Below are 18807 nucleotides of genomic sequence, written 5' to 3' on the forward strand. Positions count from 1 at the left end.
CAGTCTCCTGAGGGGGAAAAGGTTTTGTCGTGCCCTCTTCACGACTGTCTTGGTATGTTTATAGTTCGCTGGTAATGTGGACACAAAGAACTTGAAACTCTCCCCGCTCCTCTACAGCCCCGTCGATGTTAATGGGGGCCTGTTCGGCCTGCCTTTTCCTGTAGTCCACGATCAGCTCCTTTGTCTTGCTCACTTTGAGAGAGAGGTTGTTGTCCTGGCACCACACTTCTCTGACCTCCTCTCTATATGCCGTCTCATCTTTGTCGGTGATCAGGCCTACCACAGCTGTGTCATCAAACTTAATGATGGTGTTGGAGTCGTTTGGCCACGCAGTCGTGGGTGAACAGGGAATACAGGAGGGGACTAAGTACAGCTCCAGTGTTAAGGATCAGCGTGGCAGACGTGTTGTTGCCTACTCTTACCACCTGGGGGCAGCCCGTCAGAAAGTCCAGGATCCGGTTGCAGAGGGAAGTGTTTAGTCCCAGGGTCCTTAGCTTAGTGATGAGCTTTATGGGCACTATGGTGTTGAACACTGCGCTGTAGTCAATGAACAGCATTCTCACATGGGTGTTCCTTTTGTCCAGGTGAGAAAGGGCAGTGTGGAGTGCGATTGAGATTGCGTCATCTGTGGATCTGTTGGGGCGGTATGCTTATTGGAGGGGGTCTAGGGTGTCCGGGAGGATGCTGTTGATGTGAGCCATGACCAGCCTATCAAAGCACCTATCAAAGCACTTAATAATTTAGGCAGGTTACCTTCGCTTCTTTGGGCACAGGGACTATCGTGGTCTGCTTGAAATTTAGAACGCAAGTACGGTTATTCAGACACGGACAATATATTTTTTTTTTTCTAGTGTGACCTTTATCTGTAGTGTGAGTCGTGTCTGTTGTGTGTAGAATGTTGTGTAACCTTTTGACCTTTGCTGTTAGGTGATTGGTCTGTTGGATGTGTTCACGCCTGCCACCAGCCTAGAGGAATTCAACGACGTGTGAGTATTCACTTTCTTTCTCTCCTTCTCTTTCCTCCACTTCTACCCCCCCCCCCCCCTCTCTCTCTCTCTGGCAGTTCGTATAGCACGTGGAGTTTGAATTGCCTAGCAGAACGCATGCGCAGATGCACACACACACACACACATGCATGTGGAATATAATGGTTTATTTAAACAAACCAATTTCTGCAGATCTTTATTTCGTATGGTTTGTTGTGTGGTTCATCTCACTAAGGAACATGCAGGATTACCACGTGCACACATTATTCCTTATTTCCATGGTAACAACCATTCCACTTTCTCCATGGCTGCCAGTGTGTGTGTAGAATACTGACGCAATATCCTTCACTTCATATCACTTCACACACACACTCTCCCTGGTTCACCCTAAAGGATATGTAAAGCTTTTAGCAGTGTTTATGGCTTGACATTCGTAGTGCTGGCAAAGGAGACATGCTCTCTCTTTCAATACTCTCTCTTGTTTTGTTGCCATGGTGACAACTTGTCTTCCTCTTTTTTTCTTCTTTTTTTTGATTGGCAGGTACCTGGTGACCCACCTGATGGGGGCGGACCTCAACAACATAGTGAAGTGTCAGAAGCTGACAGACGACCATGTGCAATTCCTCATATACCAGATCCTCAGGGGACTCAAGGTCTGTCTGTCCTGTCTGTCTGTTTCTGTCTGGGTCTGGTCGGGTCGGGTCTGGTCTGGGTCTGGGTCTGGATCTGGGTCTGGGTCTGGTCTGGATCTGGGTCTGGGTCTGGTCTGGATCTGGGTCGGGTCTGGGTCGGGTCTGGGTCTGGTCTGGGTCGGGTCTGGGTCTGGTCTGGGTCTGGTCTGGTCTGGTCTGGGTCTGGGTCTGGATCTGGGTCTGGGTCTGGGTCTGGTCTGGATCTGGGTCTGGGTCTGGGTCTGGTCTGGATCTGGGTCTGGGTCGGGTCTGGGTCTGGTCTGGGTCGGGTCTGGGTCTGGTCTGGGTCTGGTCTGGTCTGTGTTTTTCCATAGCTGCAGCAGGTAAAGGTTTGTTCTTAATTGTTGTTTTGTTTTGCAGTATATCCATTCAGCAGACATCATCCACAGAGTAAGTTACATCATATTTACATTTCATATTTAAATCAAGATGCTTGCATGGGGTGGAGGGTGGGAATATTACTCAATACCTTCCTTATTCTCCCCTCCGTCCCTCTCTCTCGCCATCTTCTCCCTCCCTCCATCTCTCTCTTCTCCCTCCATCTCTCTCTTCTCCCCTCCGTCCCTCTCTCCCTCCATCTCTCTCTTCTCCCTCCATCTCTCTCTTCTCCCTCCATCTCTCTCTTCTCCCTCCATCTCTCTCTTCTCCCTCCATCTCTCTCGTCTCCCTCCATCTCTCTCTTCTCCCTCCCTCTCTCTCTTCTCCCTCCCTCTCTCTTCTCCCTCCATCTCTCTCTTCTCCCTCCCTATCTCTCTTCTCCCTCCCTCTCTCTCGTCTCCCTCCCTCTCTCTCGTCTCCCTCCATCTCTCTCTTCTCCCTCCATCTCTCTCTTCTCCCTCCATCTCTCTCTTCTCCCTCCATCTCTCTCTTCTCCCTCCATCTCTCTCGTCTCCCTCCATCTCTCTCGTCTCCCTCCATCTCTCTCTTCTCCCTCCATCTCTCTCTTCTCCCTCCATCTCTCTCTTCTCCCTCCATCTCTCTCGTCTCCCTCCATCTCTCTCGTCTCCCTCCATCTCTCTCTTCTCCCTCCCTCTCTCTCGTCTCCCTCCCTCTCTCTCGTCTCCCTCCATCTCTCTCTTCTCCCTCCATCTCTCTCTTCTCCCTCCATCTCTCTCTTCTCCCTCCATCTCTCTCTTCTCCCTCCATCTCTCTCGTCTCCCTCCATCTCTCTCGTCTCCCTCCATCTCTCTCTTCTCCCTCCATCTCTCTCGTCTCCCTCCATCTCTCTCTTCTCCCTCCATCTCTCTCTTCTCCCTCCATCTCTCTCTCGTCTCCCTCCGTCTCCCTCCATCTCTCTCTTCTCCCTCCATCTCTCTCTTCTCCCTCCATCTCTCTCTTCTCCCTCCCTCTGTCTCGTCTCCCTCCTCCATCTCTCTCTTCTCCCTCCCTCTCTCTCGTCTCCCTCCCTCTCTCTCGTCTCCCTCCATCTCTCTCGTCTCCCTCCCTCCATCTCTCTCTTCTCCCTCCCTCCATCTCTCTCGTCTCTCTCCCTTCTCCCTCCCTCCCTCTCTCCACAGGATTTGAAGCCCAGTAATCTGGCAGTGAATGAGGACTGTGAGCTCAAGGTAAAGCATTTAAAAAAACTATTGGCCTACTGTACCCTGCTTAGTGCCTATAGACCTGCTGTCTTAATCTGATCACTTTGTTGTAATGTATTAAAGGTTTAAAATGTCAGGCTTGATTATCCCGAACGAAAAATGTGTCAACCTCTACAACAATGTCCATTAATTATAATCCACATAATAATTCACATTTCCTGTTGCTGCAGAATTATCTTGGTGCTGCGAGAAGCAGGGACAAATTAAGATATAGCATCTGCTCTGATCAGCTCCTCTTCTCCAGCTAGAAAGCGATATGTTACTGTAGTTGTCTTTAAAATATATATATAATAATAATTAAACACCTGACAGTCGCCAACATTCAGATCAGCAACATAAAACATGTAATAACACAGTTTGTACCAGCAGTAATAGTTCTTGTTGGATGGTACTGTTTACAGTACTGTGTGTTCATTATTATTAGAGTGGCTTTAATACACTCCACCCACACACGAGGTTAGAAGCGTAGGATTTAATCTGCTGTGGAGTTTGTTTAAAGCTAACCCTATCTTTACATACACCCACGCATATACAACACACACACACACACACACACACACACCTATCTCTTAATTTATCCGTCAGATCCTGGACTTTGGTTTGGCGCGACACACTGATGATGAGATGACTGGTTATGTAGCGACCAGGTGGTACCGCGCCCCAGAGATCATGCTGAACTGGATGCACTACAACATGACAGGTAATGAATGATATACTAACTATCACTACAACTATCACTACTACATGACAGGTAATGATATACTAACTATCACTACAACATGACAGGTAATGAATGATATACTAACTATCACTACTACAGATACAACACACACCTGGTACATACTCATCTAGTACACACACACACACACACACACACACACACACACACAAGAAAACCGACAACTACATGAATGGATGGTAACAATGTTTTTGTTGTTGTAGTGGACATCTGGTCAGTCGGCTGCATCATGGCAGAGCTGCTCACTGGACGGACGTTATTCCCCGGCACCGACCGTATCCTTTCACTGTCGTCATGGTGACGGAGAAAAGTTCTAATGGACAAATTCAATATTGACCCCTAACCCCTACATCAAGGGTGGGTAACATATGGATCTTGCCCGCGAGCCCAATCAATATGGCCCGCGGGAGGTTTAATTGTTTTGTTTGTTTGGGAAATTATTATTTGGGGGAAAATGATATTTTTGGGGGCATTGCAGTGCTAGAGGTGTCACTACAGACCCGGGTTCGAACCGGGGCTATATCACAACGGCCCGTGATCGGGAGCCCCATAGGGCGGCGTACAATTGGACCAGCGTGGGAGGATTTGGCCGGGTGGGGAGTCGCTTGGTTCATAGCGACTCCTTGTGGTGGGCCTGGCACTTGCAGGCTGACCCTTGGTCGTCAGTTGAATGGTGTTTCCTCCAACGCATTGGTGCGGCTGGCTTCCGGGTTAGGCGGCTCCTGTTTTGGAGGACGCATGACTCGATCTTCGCCTCCCGAGCCCTTTGGAAAGTTGCAACGATGAAACAAGATCGAAAAAGGGGGTATAAAAAAAAAATAGAGAGATAAAAAATCAGCCCACTCTTGAACATCTAAAACAAGATAGGAAGTATGTGTACATTTTAATGGGCCTATATATACATATACATATACATGTTTATGGGCCTACAAAATTACTGGCACCCCTGACTGGCAATGCACAAACAATCCTTTAAAAAATATAAACAATATAATTATAGAGAGACTCAAAATTCCAACATGTGAGAAATACCATACTTTATTAATGTTTCAATGGAACCAACCAAAATAATTTATTCATTTAATTAAAAATCTATGTCCTCCAAATCAAGGTTTCACAATTAATGGCACCCTTAAAGATTATTGTAAATAACATCTACCAAAATTAAACCATGAAGTCTTTAAGGAACTATATTGAGCCATTACATCACTTCCTGTTTCACTAGGGTATAAAAACTAGAACACACATGCAATATCCCTTTGTCGTCCAACACCATGAAGAAAACAAAAGAACTGGCAGTTGAAAAGAGAAAGATCTTTGTAGACTTTCATAAATCTGGTCATGGCTACAAGAAGATCCAAGATCCAAACGATTGAATTTCCACTGAGAACTGTCAGGGGAATTATTTACAAATTCTAAAGATATGGAAAACCTCACGGGTAGAGGACGCAAATGCATTTTGCCCCCCAGGATAGGGAGGAGGATCGTGAGAGAAGCAACAAAATCCCCAAGAATCACTGAAAGATTTGCAGGCCTTGGTGGCGTCTTGGGGTCACCAGGTTTCAAGAAGCACCATCAGACGCTACCTTCACAACCACAGGCTCTTTGGAAGGGCTGCTAGAAGAAACCCCTTTCTGACCCCAAGACACAGGCACAGGAACTTGGAGTTAGCCAAACCTCATTTAAATTATGACTGGAAGAAGGTGCTCTGGTCAGATGAGACCAAAATGGAACATTTTGGTCAGAAACAGCATCGGCATGTTTGGTGTCGAAACAGAGATGGATACAAGGAGAGGCACCTCATACCCACGGTGAAACAGATATACAAGGAGAGGCACCACATACCCACGGTGAAACAGAGATACAAGGAGAGGCACCTCATACCCACGGTGAAACAGAGATGGATACAAGGGGAGGCACCTCATACCCACGGTGAAACAGAGATGCATACAAGGAGAGGCACCTCATACCCACGGTGAAACAGAGATACATACAAGGAGAGGCACCTCATACCCACGGTGAAACAGAGATGCATACAAGGAGAGGCACCTCATACCCACGGTGAAACAGAGATACAAGGAGAGGTACCTCATACCCACGGTGAAACAGAGATACAAGGAGAGGCACCTCATACCCACGGTGAAACAGAGATACATACAAGGAGAGGCACCTCATACCCACGGTGAAACAGAGATACAAGGAGAGGTACCTCATACCCACGGTGAAACAGAGATACAAGGAGAGGCACCTCATACCCACGGTGAAACAGAGATACAAGGAGAGGCACCTCATACCCACGGTGAAACAGAGATGCCTACAAGGAGAGGCACCTCATACCCACGGTGAAACAGAGATGCCTACAAGGAGAGGCACCTCATACCCACGGTGAAACAGAGATGGATACAAGGAGAGGCACCTCATACCCACGGTGAAACAGAGATGCATACAAGGAAAGGCACCTCATACCCACGGTGAAACAGAGATGCATACAAGGAAAGGCACCTCATACCCACGGTGAAACAGAGATGCATACAAGGAGAGGCACCTCATACCCACGGTGAAACAAAGATGCATACAAGGAGAGGCACCTCATACCCACGGTGAAACAGAGATGCCTACAAGGAAAGGCACCTCATACCCACGGTGAAACAGAGATGCCTACAAGGAGAGGCACCTCATACCCACGGTGAAACAGAGATGCATACAAGGAAAGGCACCTCATACCCACGGTGAAACAGAGATGCCTACAAGGAGAGGCACCTCATACCCACGGTGAAACAGAGATGCATACAAGGAAAGGCACCTCATACCCACGGTGAAACAGAGATGCATACAAGGAGAGGCACCTCATACCCACGGTGAAACAGAGATGCATACAAGGAAAGGCACCTCATACCCACGGTGAAACAGATATACAAGGAGAGGCACCACATACCCACGGTGAAACAGAGATACAAGGAGAGGCACCTCATACCCACGGTGAAACAGAGATGGATACAAGGAGAGGCACGTCATACCCACGGTGAAACAGAGATGCCTACAAGGAGAGGCACCTCATACCCACGGTGAAACAGAGATACAAGGAGAGGCACCTCATACCCACGGTGAAACAGAGATGCCTACAAGGAGAGGCACCTCATACCCACGGTGAAACAGAGATGCCTACAAGGAGAGGCACCTCATACCCACGGTGAAACAGAGATGGATACAAGGAGAGGCACCTCATACCCACGGTGAAACAGAGATACAAGGAGAGGCACCTCATACCCACGGTCAAACAGAGATGGATACAAGGAAAGGCACCTCATACCCACGGTGAAACAGAGATGGATACAAGGAGAGGCACCACATACCCACGGTGAAACAGAGATGCATACAAGGAAAGGCACCTCATACCCACGGTGAAACAGAGATGGATACAAGGAGAGGCACCTCATAGCCACGGTGAAACAGAGATACATACAAGGAGAGGCACCTCATACCCACGGTGAAACAGAAATGCATACAAGGAGAGGCACCTCATACCCACGGTGAAACAGAGATACAAGGAGAGGCACCTCATACCCACGGTGAAACAGAGATACATACAAGGAGAGGCACCTCATACCCACGGTGAAACAGAGATACAAGGAGAGGTACCTCATACCCACGGTGAAACAGAGATACAAGGAGAGGCACCTCATACCCACGGTGAAACAGAGATACATACAAGGAGAGGCACCTCATACCCACGGTGAAACAGAGATACAAGGAGAGGTACCTCATACCCACGGTGAAACAGAGATACAAGGAGAGGCACCTCATACCCACGGTGAAACAGAGATACAAGGAGAGGCACCTCATACCCACGGTGAAACAGAGATGCCTACAAGGAGAGGCACCTCATACCCACGGTGAAACAGAGATGCCTACAAGGAGAGGCACCTCATACCCACGGTGAAACAGAGATGGATACAAGGAGAGGCACCTCATACCCACGGTGAAACAGAGATGCCTACAAGGAGAGGCACCTCATACCCACGGTGAAACAGAGATGGATACAAGGAGAGGCACCTCATACCCACGGTGAAACAGAGATGCCTACAAGGAGAGGCACCTCATACCCACGGTGAAACAGAGATGGATACAAGGAGAGGCACCTCATACCCACGGTGAAACAGAGATGCATACAAGGAAAGGCACCTCATACCCACGGTGAAACAGAGATGCATACAAGGAAAGGCACCTCATACCCACGGTGAAACAGAGATGCATACAAGGAGAGGCACCTCATACCCACGGTGAAACAGAGATGCATACAAGGAGAGGCACCTCATACCCACGGTGAAACAGAGATGCCTACAAGGAGAGGCACCTCATACCCACAGTGAAACAGAGATGCCTACAAGGAGAGGCACCTCATACCCACGGTGAAACAGAGATGCATACAAGGAAAGGCACCTCATACCCACGGTGAAACAGAGATGGATACAAGGAAAGGCACCTCATACCCACGGTGAAACAGAGATGCATACAAGGAAAGGCACCTCATACCCACGGTGAAACAGAGATGCATACAAGGAGAGGCACCTCATACCCACGGTGAAACAGAGATGCCTACAAGGAGAGGCACCTCATACCCACGGTGAAACAGAGATACAAGGAGAGGCACCTCATACCCACGGTGAAACAGAGATACAAGGAGAGGCACCTCATACCCACGGTGAAACAGAGATGCCTACAAGGAGAGGCACCTCATACCCACGGTGAAACAGAGATACAAGGAGAGGCACCTCATACCCACGGTGAAACAGAGATGCCTACAAGGAGAGGCACCTCATACCCACGGTGAAACAGAGATGCATACAAGGAGAGGCACCTCATACCCACGGTGAAACAGAGATGCATACAAGGAGAGGCACCTCATACCCACGGTGAAACAGAGATGGATACAAGGAAAGGCACCTCATACCCACGGTGAAACAGAGATGCATACAAGGAAAGGCACCTCATACCCACGGTGAAACAGAGATGCATACAAGGAGAGGCACCTCATACCCACGGTGAAACAGAGATCTATACAAGGAAAGGCACCTCATACCCACGGTGAAACAGAGATGCATACAAGGAAAGGCACCTCATACCCACGGTGAAACAGAGATGCATACAAGGAGAGGCACCTCATACCCACGGTGAAACAGAGATGCATACAAGGAGAGGCACCTCATACCCACGGTGAAACAGAGATGCATACAAGGAGAGGCACCTCATACCCACGGTGAAACAGAGATGCATACAAGGAGAGGCACCTCATACCCACGGTGAAACAGAGATGCCTACAAGGAGAGGCACCTCATACCCACGGTGAAACAGAGATGCCTACAAGGAGAGGCACCTCATACCCACGGTGAAACAGAGATGCCTACAAGGAGAGGCACCTCATACCCATGGTGAAACAGATGGATACAAGGAGAGGCACCTCATACCCACGGTGAAATATGGTGGTGGGTCAGTGATGTTTTGGGGCTGTTTTAATTCCAGAGGCCCAGGGGCACTGGTTACGATTGATGGCATAATGAATTCCACCAAGTATCAGGCAATTTTGGCTGACAATCTGGTTGCCTCTGCCAGAAGGCTGGGACTTGGCTGTAGGTGGACTTTCCAACAAGACAATGACCCAAAACATACCTCAAGATCCACACAGAAATGGTTCTGTGACAGCAAAATCAATGTTCTTGCATGACCTGTGGGCTGAGTTGAAGAGGGCAGTTGATGGGTGCAAACCCAAGAATGTGAAGGATCTTGAAAGGATCTGCATAGAGGAATGGTCCAAAATCCCTCCAAATGTGTTCCTTAACCTTGTCAAACATTACAGGAAAAGACTCCATGCTGTTATCCTTGCCAGAGGATAATTGTAATAATTGTATGATTTTGGTTGGTTCCATTGAAACATGAATAAAGTACAGTGTTTCTCACATGTTGGTATTTTGAGTTTATCTCTATAATGATATTGTTTCTATTTGTTTAAGTATTGTTTGTACTTTGCCAGGCAGCGGTGTCAGTGATTTTGGAGCCCACTGTATGCATGCATACATTTGCATTTTAAGGGTACCACATGAGGGAGGAGGATGTCTTCTCTGTAACGCACAGCATTGAGATTGCCTGCAATGACAACAAGCTCAGTCTGATGATGCTGTAACACACCGCCCCAGACCATGACGGACCCTCCACCTCCAAATCAATCCCGCTTCAACGGGATCAACAATTCCTTCAACGATAAACGCTAATCCGACCATCACCCCTGGTGAGACAAAACCGCCACTCGTCAGTGAAGAGCACTTTTTGCCAGTCCTGTCTGGTCCAGCGACGGTGGGTTTGTGCCCATAGGCAACATTGTTGCCGGTGATGTCTGGTGAGGACCTGACTTACAACAGGCCTACAAGCCCTCAGTCCAGTCTTTCTCAGCCTATTGCGGACAGTCTGAGCCCTGATGGAGGTATTGTGCGTTCCTGGTGTAACTCTAGCAGTTGTTGTTGCTGCCATCCTATACCTGTCCCGCAGGTGTGATGTTCGGATGTATCGATCCTGTGCAGGTGTTGTTACACTTGGTCTGCCACTGCGAGGACGATCAGCTCTCCTTCCTGTCTCCCTGTAGCGCTGTCTTAGGCGTCTCACAGTACGGACATTGCAATTTATTGCCCTGGCCACATCTGCAGTCTCCTTGCAGCATGCCTAACGCACGTTCACGCAGATGACCAGCGACCCTGGGCATCTTTATTTTGGTGTTTGTCAGAGTCGGTAGAAAGGCCTCTTTTTAGTGTCCTAAGTTTTCATAACTGTGACCTTAATTGCCGCCCGTCTGTAAGTTGTTAGCGTCTTAATGACTGTTCCACAGGTGCACGTTCATTAATTGTTTATGGTCCATTGAACAAGCATGGGAAACAATGTTTAAACCCTTTACAATGAAGATCTGTGAAGTTTATTTTGATTTTTACAAATGATCTTTGAAGGACAGGGTCCTGAAAAAGGGACGAGTTTGAATAGATACACATTTTAGTGGGCCAATACATGCATATATATATTTTAGGAAGTTTTGGAAACTGTCCTCAAGTCAAGTGGTATAGATGTTGATCAGTTGAACCTTAAAATTCCATGACAACCCTGGAACCTGAGCTCTTTATGAAAATCTGAGTCTGAGTGTTCTGCGTTTGGGTTGTGCCTCTGCGTTACTATGACAACCTCCTAAACTACTATACTTTCTTCCTGTCCTGCCCTTATATAGCCACTCACTGTAACTCTAACTAAACACCACAGCTCCCTGTGTATGTCCAGCTCCCAGATACATGGGCTGCTCTCAGTCTATATTCTTGTATTCTTTTTTTATTTTTATTTTTTTATTTTTTTTGTTGAATTTGACCCCTTTTTCTCCCCAATTTCGTGGTATCCAATTGTTGTAGTAGCTACTATCTTGTCTCATTGCTACAACTCCCGTACGGGCTCGGGAGAGACGAAGGTTGAAAGTCATGCGTCCTCCGATACACAACCAACCAAGCCGCTGCTTCTTTAACACAGCGCACATCCAACCCGGAAGCCAGCCGCACCAATGCGCCGGAGGAAACACCGTGCACCTGGCCACCTTGGCTAGCGTACACTGCGCCCAGCCCGCCACAGGAGTCGCTGGTGCGCGATGAGACAAGGACACCCCTACCGACCAAGCCCTCCCTAACCCGGGCGACGCTAGGCCAATTGTGCGTCGCCCCACGGACCTCCCGGTCCTCTGACACATGTTTCTCTGTTCCTCTGACACATGTTTCTCTGTTCCTCTGACACATGTTTCTCTGTTCCTCTGACACATGTTTCTCTGTTCCTCTGACACATGTTTCTTCTCTGTTCCTCTGACCTCTGAAGTTTAAATACACTCAATTAGTTATTGGTAGCATTGCCTTTAACTTGTTTAACTTGGGTCAAACATTTTGGGTAGCCTTCCACAAGCTTCCCACAATAAGTTGGGTGAATTTTGGCCCATTCCTCCTGACAGAGCTGCTGTAACTGAGTCAGGTTAGTAGGCCTCCTTGCTCGCACACACTTTTTCAGTTCTGCCCACACATTTTCTATAGGATTGAGGTCAGGGCTTTGTTGTCCTAAGAGCCATTTTGCCACAACGTTGGAAGTATGCTTGGGGTCATTGTCCATTTGGAAAACCCATTTGCGACCAGGCTTTAACTTCCTGACTGATGTCTTGAGATGTTGCTTCAATATATCCACGTAATTTTCCTGCCTCATGATGCCATCTATTATGTGAAGTGCACCAGTCCCTCCTGCAGAAAAACACCCCTACGACATGATGCCTCCGCCCCCGTGCTTCACGGTTGGGATGGTGTTCTTGGGCTTGCAAGCCTCCCCCTTTTTCCTCCAAACATAACGATGGTTGTTATGGCCAAACAGTTCTATTTTTGTTTCATCAGACCAGAGGAAATTTCTCCAAAAAGTACGATCTTTGTCCCCATGTGCAGTTGTAAACCATAGTCTGGCTTTTTTATGCCGGTTTTGGAGCAGTTTCTTCCTTGCTCAGCGTCCTTTCAGGTTATGTCGATATAGGACTCGTTTTACTGTGGATATAGATACTTTTGTACCTGTTTCCTCCAGCATCTTCACAAGGTCCTTTGCTGTTGTTCTGGGATTGATTTCACACCAAAGTGCATTCATCTCTAAAAGACAGAACGCATCTCCTTCCTGAGCGATATAACGGCTGCGTGGTCCCATGGTGTTTATACTTGCGTACTATTGTTTGTACAGATGAACGTGGTACCTTCAGGCATTTGGAAATTGCTCCCAGGGATGAACCAGGCTTGTGGAGGTCTACAATTTATTTTCTGAGGTCTTGGCTGATTTCTTTAAATTTTCCCATGATGTCAAGCAAAGAGGCACTGAGTTTGAAGGTAGGCCTTGAAATACATCCACAGGTACACCTCCAATTGACTCAAATGATGTCAATTAGCCTATCAGAAGTTTCTAAAGCCATGACATCATATTCTGGAATTTTCCAAGATGTTTAAAGGCACAGTCAACTTAGTGTATGTAAACTTCTGATCCACTGGAATTGTGATACAGAGAATTATAAGTGAAATAATCTGTCTGTAAACAATTGTTGGAAAAATTACTTGTGTCATGCACAAAGTAGATGTCCTAACCGACTTGCCAAACTATAGTTTGTTAACAAGACATTTGTGGAGTGTATGTGAACCTCTTGACTTCAACTGTAGTTTAGGGACACTTTGACCTGTGTGACAGAATGATGTGTGACCCTTGACCCTGAGCCTGAAAGATATAAACCAGCTGCAGCAGATCATGAGGCTGACAGGAACGCCCCCGGCCTGTCTCATTAGCCAGATGCCCAGCCACGAGGTGAGGCACTACGACATTTCATACAAGCTGCAGCAGGCCTTCCCACAAGTCCCATGTTGTTTCCTTTTTTAAAGAGATTCTCCATGCCTTTTTTAAAGAGATTCTCCATGCCTTTTTTTAAAAGTACTTTTGTATACTTTTTAGCGAGTAGTTCTGAAAGCTCACGGGGCAAACGTGGTCCCCGGAAATTGCGTACTACGTCACATATGTGCCGATACAGTGCCCATAGAAAGTCTACTTTCCCCCCTTGGATTTATTCACATTTTATTGTCTAACTTAGTGGGATGAAAATGTATTTAATTGGCATTTTTTTTGTCAACAATCTACACAAAATACTCTTGTCAAAATGGAAGAAAAATTGATTTAAAAAAATAATAATAAAGATCAATGAAAAATTAAAATGCTATTATACCTTGATTAGATAAGTACTCTTGGGTAAGTCTCATAAGAGCTTTGCACACCTGGATTGTGCAATATTTGCCTGTTATTCTTTTCAAAATTCTTCAAGTCTTGCCATAGATTCTCAAGCAGATTTAAGTCAAAACTGTAACTTGGCCACTCAGGAACATTCACTGTCTTCTTGGTAAGCAACTCCAGTGTAGAGTTGGCTTTGTGTTGTAGGTTAATGTCCTGGTAAATTAATCTCCCAGTGTCTGGTGTAAAGCAGACTAAAGATTTGCTGTAGGATTTTGCTGTTTATTTTCTTCCTGAAAAACTTGCCTAAACAAAACTATATTTTAGTTATTTAATTTGTAAAAGTGTGTAGCATTTTCTTTCACTTTGACTTGGAGAATTTTGTGTACTGTAGATCAATGACAAAATAATTGCCAACAAAATGTGAAAAAAGTTCAAGGGGGTGTAGATTTTCTATAGACACTGTATGTGCACCGCGTCAATGCCCTCTCACTCTGCTGTGTGTGCGTCTTGCTAGCTGTCGCTCAGATGGCGAGCGGCTGAAGCTCCTTGGTTGAAACTAATTGCTAGGGGGCTGGCCCATGGGGGAAATGACACCGCACAGATTCCAGAAAACACTCTCTTTCAAACTAGGGATTTCGTGGCTAATTGAGGTAAAACAGTAATTCTGCTCATAGATTATGCATGTGTGACCTACACATTGACACATCCAGACCAAAGTGGGATGTTTAAGAAAAAAAATACTCCGTAGCATGTCTTACAATTAATTTTTTCTCACCTTTTTGATCTTGAACTCTTTATTGTTGAGGAAGGGCTTGTACGTAAACATTTCACTGTATGGTTTACACCTGTTGTATTCTGTCATGTGACAAACTCTGATTTGATATTGCTCTCTGTCCACGGAACCCAGGCAGAGACAGAATTGGAGTCACAACATCAAGCCCTTTTCCCTCTGAAAGCCAATCAACCTTGCAATTTTTTTGGTTTGATGACAATATTGGCCCTAGAATTTTGTTACACTCTGCAGAGCTCTTCCCACCCTCTCTCTGCACAAGTCTGCCTTTTGTCTCTGATGTAATCTCACCACTTCCCAGAGTGCTTTGAAAGCCCTAATTCCTGGTAACTGTCAAAAATAAAGGAAACACCAACATAAAGTGTCTTAATAGGGTGTTGGGCCACCACGAACCGCCAGAACAGCTTCAATGCACTGTGGCATATATTCTACAAGTGTCTGGAACTCTATTGGAGGGATGTGACACCATTCTTCCACAAGAAATTCCATAATTGGGTGTTTTGTTGATGGTGGTGGAAAACACTGTCTCAGGCGCTGCTTCCAGAATCTTCCATTAGTGTTCAATTGGGTTGAGATCTGGTGACTGAGACGCACGCACACACACACATACACACACACACACACACACACACACACACATAAACGCGCACGCACACACACACACACCCTTTAAACCCCCTGTGCTCCTTTGAGACCCCTGTTTTAAAGTCACTGAGATCTGTTTGTTTGTTTTTTATCAGTAAAGCTATTTAAGGTTGAGTTGATACTTCAATATGCATACCAGCCCAGATAAATTATAGTCCATGCATATATTATTGGATTCCAAGCATGCCCAAAGAGAAGATGCACTTGTCATTTTGCGCAGTGAGTGTTTTGAGGCAGCAGTCAGGCAAAAAAAAAAGTTGTTGACATGATCTCCTAAAAAGTTTGGAAATGTGGTATAAGAATTTTCAAAGTAGATAAACATTTCATTAAATGTGATTAGGTGATTTATTTTTTAATAGATGACCCTAAGCACGATTGGATGTTAATTGCTTAATTAACTCAGGAATCACACCTGTGTGGAAGCACCTGCTTTCAATATACTTTTTATCCCTTTGTTTACTCAAGTGTTTCCTTTATTTTGGCAGTTACCTGTACATCCACTGTGTAACTGAAATGTCCTTCTCCCATTGGCATCCATTTACGCATTCTGATCAAGTTTTGGCCCTAAGTGTACAGAAAGCTATCTTCACAGCCGTCCTGTGGGATCACTTGATTTCAGAAACAGAGTGGGAAGTGTTGAAGTCAATTCTGTGTTTTCTACCCAGTGTGTTTTTGAGCTGTGTTGAGTGGAATGTGTGTTGAGCCGCTATGTGTGTATCTTTGACAGGCCAGAAACTACATCAACTCCCTTCCCCAGATGCTCAAGAGGAACTTTGCTGATGTGTTTGTTGGCGCTAACCCACAAGGTAATAATGGGCTAGTCTGTGTAGTGTAATATACGTACACACACACACTGTTTAACACACACACACACACACACACACACACACACACACACACACTGTTTAACACACACACACACACACACACACTGTTTAACACACACACACACACACACACACACACACACACACACACACACACTGTTTAACACACACACACACACACACACTGTTTAACACACACACACACACACACACACACACACACACACTGTTTAACACACACACACACTGTTTAACACACACACACTGTTTAACACACACACACACACACACACACACTGTTTAACACAAAGCATTTCATTTATACTCTCTGTCTTTTGATGCTACCCAGTAAGAAAGAAGGTTTTTGTCTGTCTAGTGGAATGTTCACACTCACTCACACTGTCTAATCAGACACACTCTGTTTACAATCCCTTTCCCTTTCTCCCACCCCCTTCTCTGCCACTAGCGGTGGATCTGTTAGAGAAGATGCTGGTTCTGGACACTGATAAGCGAATCACAGCGTCCGAGGCCCTGGCCCACCCCTACTTCTCCCAGTACCACGACCCTGACGATGAGCCAGAGTCCGAGCCATACGACCAGAGCTTCGAGAGCAGAGAGCTGGAGATAGAGGAGTGGAAAAGTAGGTGGACATAACAAAATACTCTTATTTAACTAGGTGCTGAACAAGTCTACTGACCTCTGATTCTCTTGTTTTCCCACCTCCCTCTCTCCCAGGGTTGACGTATGAGGAGGTTTGCAGTTTCGAGCCCCTGCCATTCGATGGAGACGAGATGGAGTCCTGAGGGGACGAGGGTGAAGTCATTGCTAATCCCGCCTCCTTCTCTTACTGAACTGTGAGGAAGAAGTTGCATGTAGACATTGATCTAGGGCCAGTTTTGTGTTTCATCCCCTAATGGTTTAGGTTAGGATCTGGGGGTAAACTGATCCTAGATCTGTACTTAGATACAACTTACATCCGGAGCACGCAACCTTGTGTGAGGACTATCAACTCACCAGACTAGTTCAAACAAGCAAACAGGAAGCCACGACATTCAAGTGCCTGCCGTCATTCATTTCTGGGGTTAGAGGTCAAGGGTCAAAGGTGACTCCCCTCTACACCCTCCTCCTGCTTTCTGTATTATATCGTCTTTGATTGGGTCCCTGGGAAGAATTGGGGAAATTACTTTGTAATATATTATCTAGTGTTTATGTGTTTTAGAGTTTATTAAGTCACATTATTTGCCAAAAACTACCTAAATTCTTGGAAAAGGTGCTCAGATTTTAACGTTCAATATCGCAAAAACAATCACATGGTTTAACCAACAAACCACTGCATTTATCGATCTGTTATTTATGGTCTGTAGTTTATAGCCTTTTGGATAGAAGCCTGTAGGAAATACAACAGTGGTCATGACCTGCTCGTCTACGACAAACCTTGTCTCCGTTGTCAAACTGTACGCTGTTGTTATGCCCGGCAGGGTTTTAGATGTGTAAATAAGGCTGCCCTCTTGTAAATAAATGATACTGTGCACCAATAGTAATACTGCCTAGAAGTCCCTATTATCATAGAACACATAGAACCCTCAAGGCTTAGAATGTTGCCCCTTCGCATTCCTTTAGGAGAGACTGGCAGGTTCCATACTCAGAGGGATTGTTATTAAATTGTATTCCATTAGAATGTACACCAGTTTTAACTTTTAATCATAGTGAAGTTTTGACATCCATCTTTTCAAGTCAATCACCCAGAAAGAGGGAGGGGGGAGGGGCTTGGTAGTTTATTCGCTCATCCTACCCCTTAACTTATCTATTTTTCTACCCGTCTCGGTCTGTTTCTTATTTCACTCCGTTGTTGTATCATTGCCTCCTTGAGCACTGTCCTGTCCTCTGTGTAGTCTGATTAAAAATGAGTGGAGAGGTAATGTGACTGTCACAAAATGTTATTTAATAGAATGTATTTAAAGTCCTCCATCCCCGTATTACAAGACTGATGCTGAAATCAGAATGGTTTTTTCCCAAGTATCCATAGTGTCTGCTCTGTGGAGTGCTTTGAGGTTCAGAGTTGGAGCTTCCATTTAGATAGCTATAGGCATAGAGATCCAATTAATAACATAACATTCTAGGAATCTATAGTCTTCAGAAATCACTGGATTCTCACTCCTGGTTGTTGACAATGTGATTTCAATCATATTGAAATGTATTCTTAAATAACTGTATGTCCCTAGATGTATCTTGTTATTCTGTTTTATTAAATGCGTGGGATGCTAGCACCCCCTACTGTATTTAACCCCTTTTTTATCTTTTCATTTGTCTCTTGAGTGCATGCCAAAATAGCACATTATTCCTTATATAGTGCACTATTTTGGACCAGATCTCATAGGGCCCTGTTGAAAAGTAGTGCACTAAATAGGGAATATGCTGCCATATAGGATGCACTGTGATTATTCCCATGGAGCGCTCAACATATTTATCTCTTCTAATTTATACAGTACAGCGCTCAAACCAGACAATATTCAGAATCTCTTCTAATTTATACAGTACAGCGCTCAAACCAGACAATATTCAGAATCTCTTCTAATTTATACAGTACAGCGCTCAAACCAGACAATATTCAGAATCTCTTCTCATTTATACAGTACAGCGCTCAAACCAGACAATATTCAGAATCTCTTCTAATTTATACAGTACAGCGCTCAAACCAGACAATATTCAGAATCTCTTCTAATTTATAC

General features: G+C 45.6%; 1 protein-coding gene across 2 annotated transcripts in view; it reads left to right on the forward strand.

Moving 5' to 3' along the window:
• Window positions 1-18362, forward strand: part of LOC139371412 (mitogen-activated protein kinase 14A-like) — a 40891-nt gene extending 22529 nt beyond the window's left edge. For both annotated transcript variants that reach the window (XM_071111808.1, XM_071111806.1), the window contains 10 exons: window positions 928-986; window positions 1528-1639; window positions 2039-2068; window positions 3196-3243; window positions 3862-3976; window positions 4219-4290; window positions 13320-13399; window positions 15979-16057; window positions 16545-16718; window positions 16814-18362. In XM_071111808.1, coding sequence (XP_070967909.1) covers window positions 928-986; window positions 1528-1639; window positions 2039-2068; window positions 3196-3243; window positions 3862-3976; window positions 4219-4290; window positions 13320-13399; window positions 15979-16057; window positions 16545-16718; window positions 16814-16881 — 837 coding nt within the window. In that variant the 3' untranslated portion in view covers window positions 16882-18362. The remainder of the gene's footprint in view (window positions 1-927; window positions 987-1527; window positions 1640-2038; window positions 2069-3195; window positions 3244-3861; window positions 3977-4218; window positions 4291-13319; window positions 13400-15978; window positions 16058-16544; window positions 16719-16813) is intronic.
• Window positions 18363-18807: the final 445 nt, after the last annotated feature.

The sequence above is a fragment of the Oncorhynchus clarkii genome, chromosome 17 (genome assembly GCF_045791955.1).
Source record: "Oncorhynchus clarkii lewisi isolate Uvic-CL-2024 chromosome 17, UVic_Ocla_1.0, whole genome shotgun sequence".
Classification (NCBI taxonomy): Eukaryota; Metazoa; Chordata; class Actinopteri; order Salmoniformes; family Salmonidae; genus Oncorhynchus; species Oncorhynchus clarkii.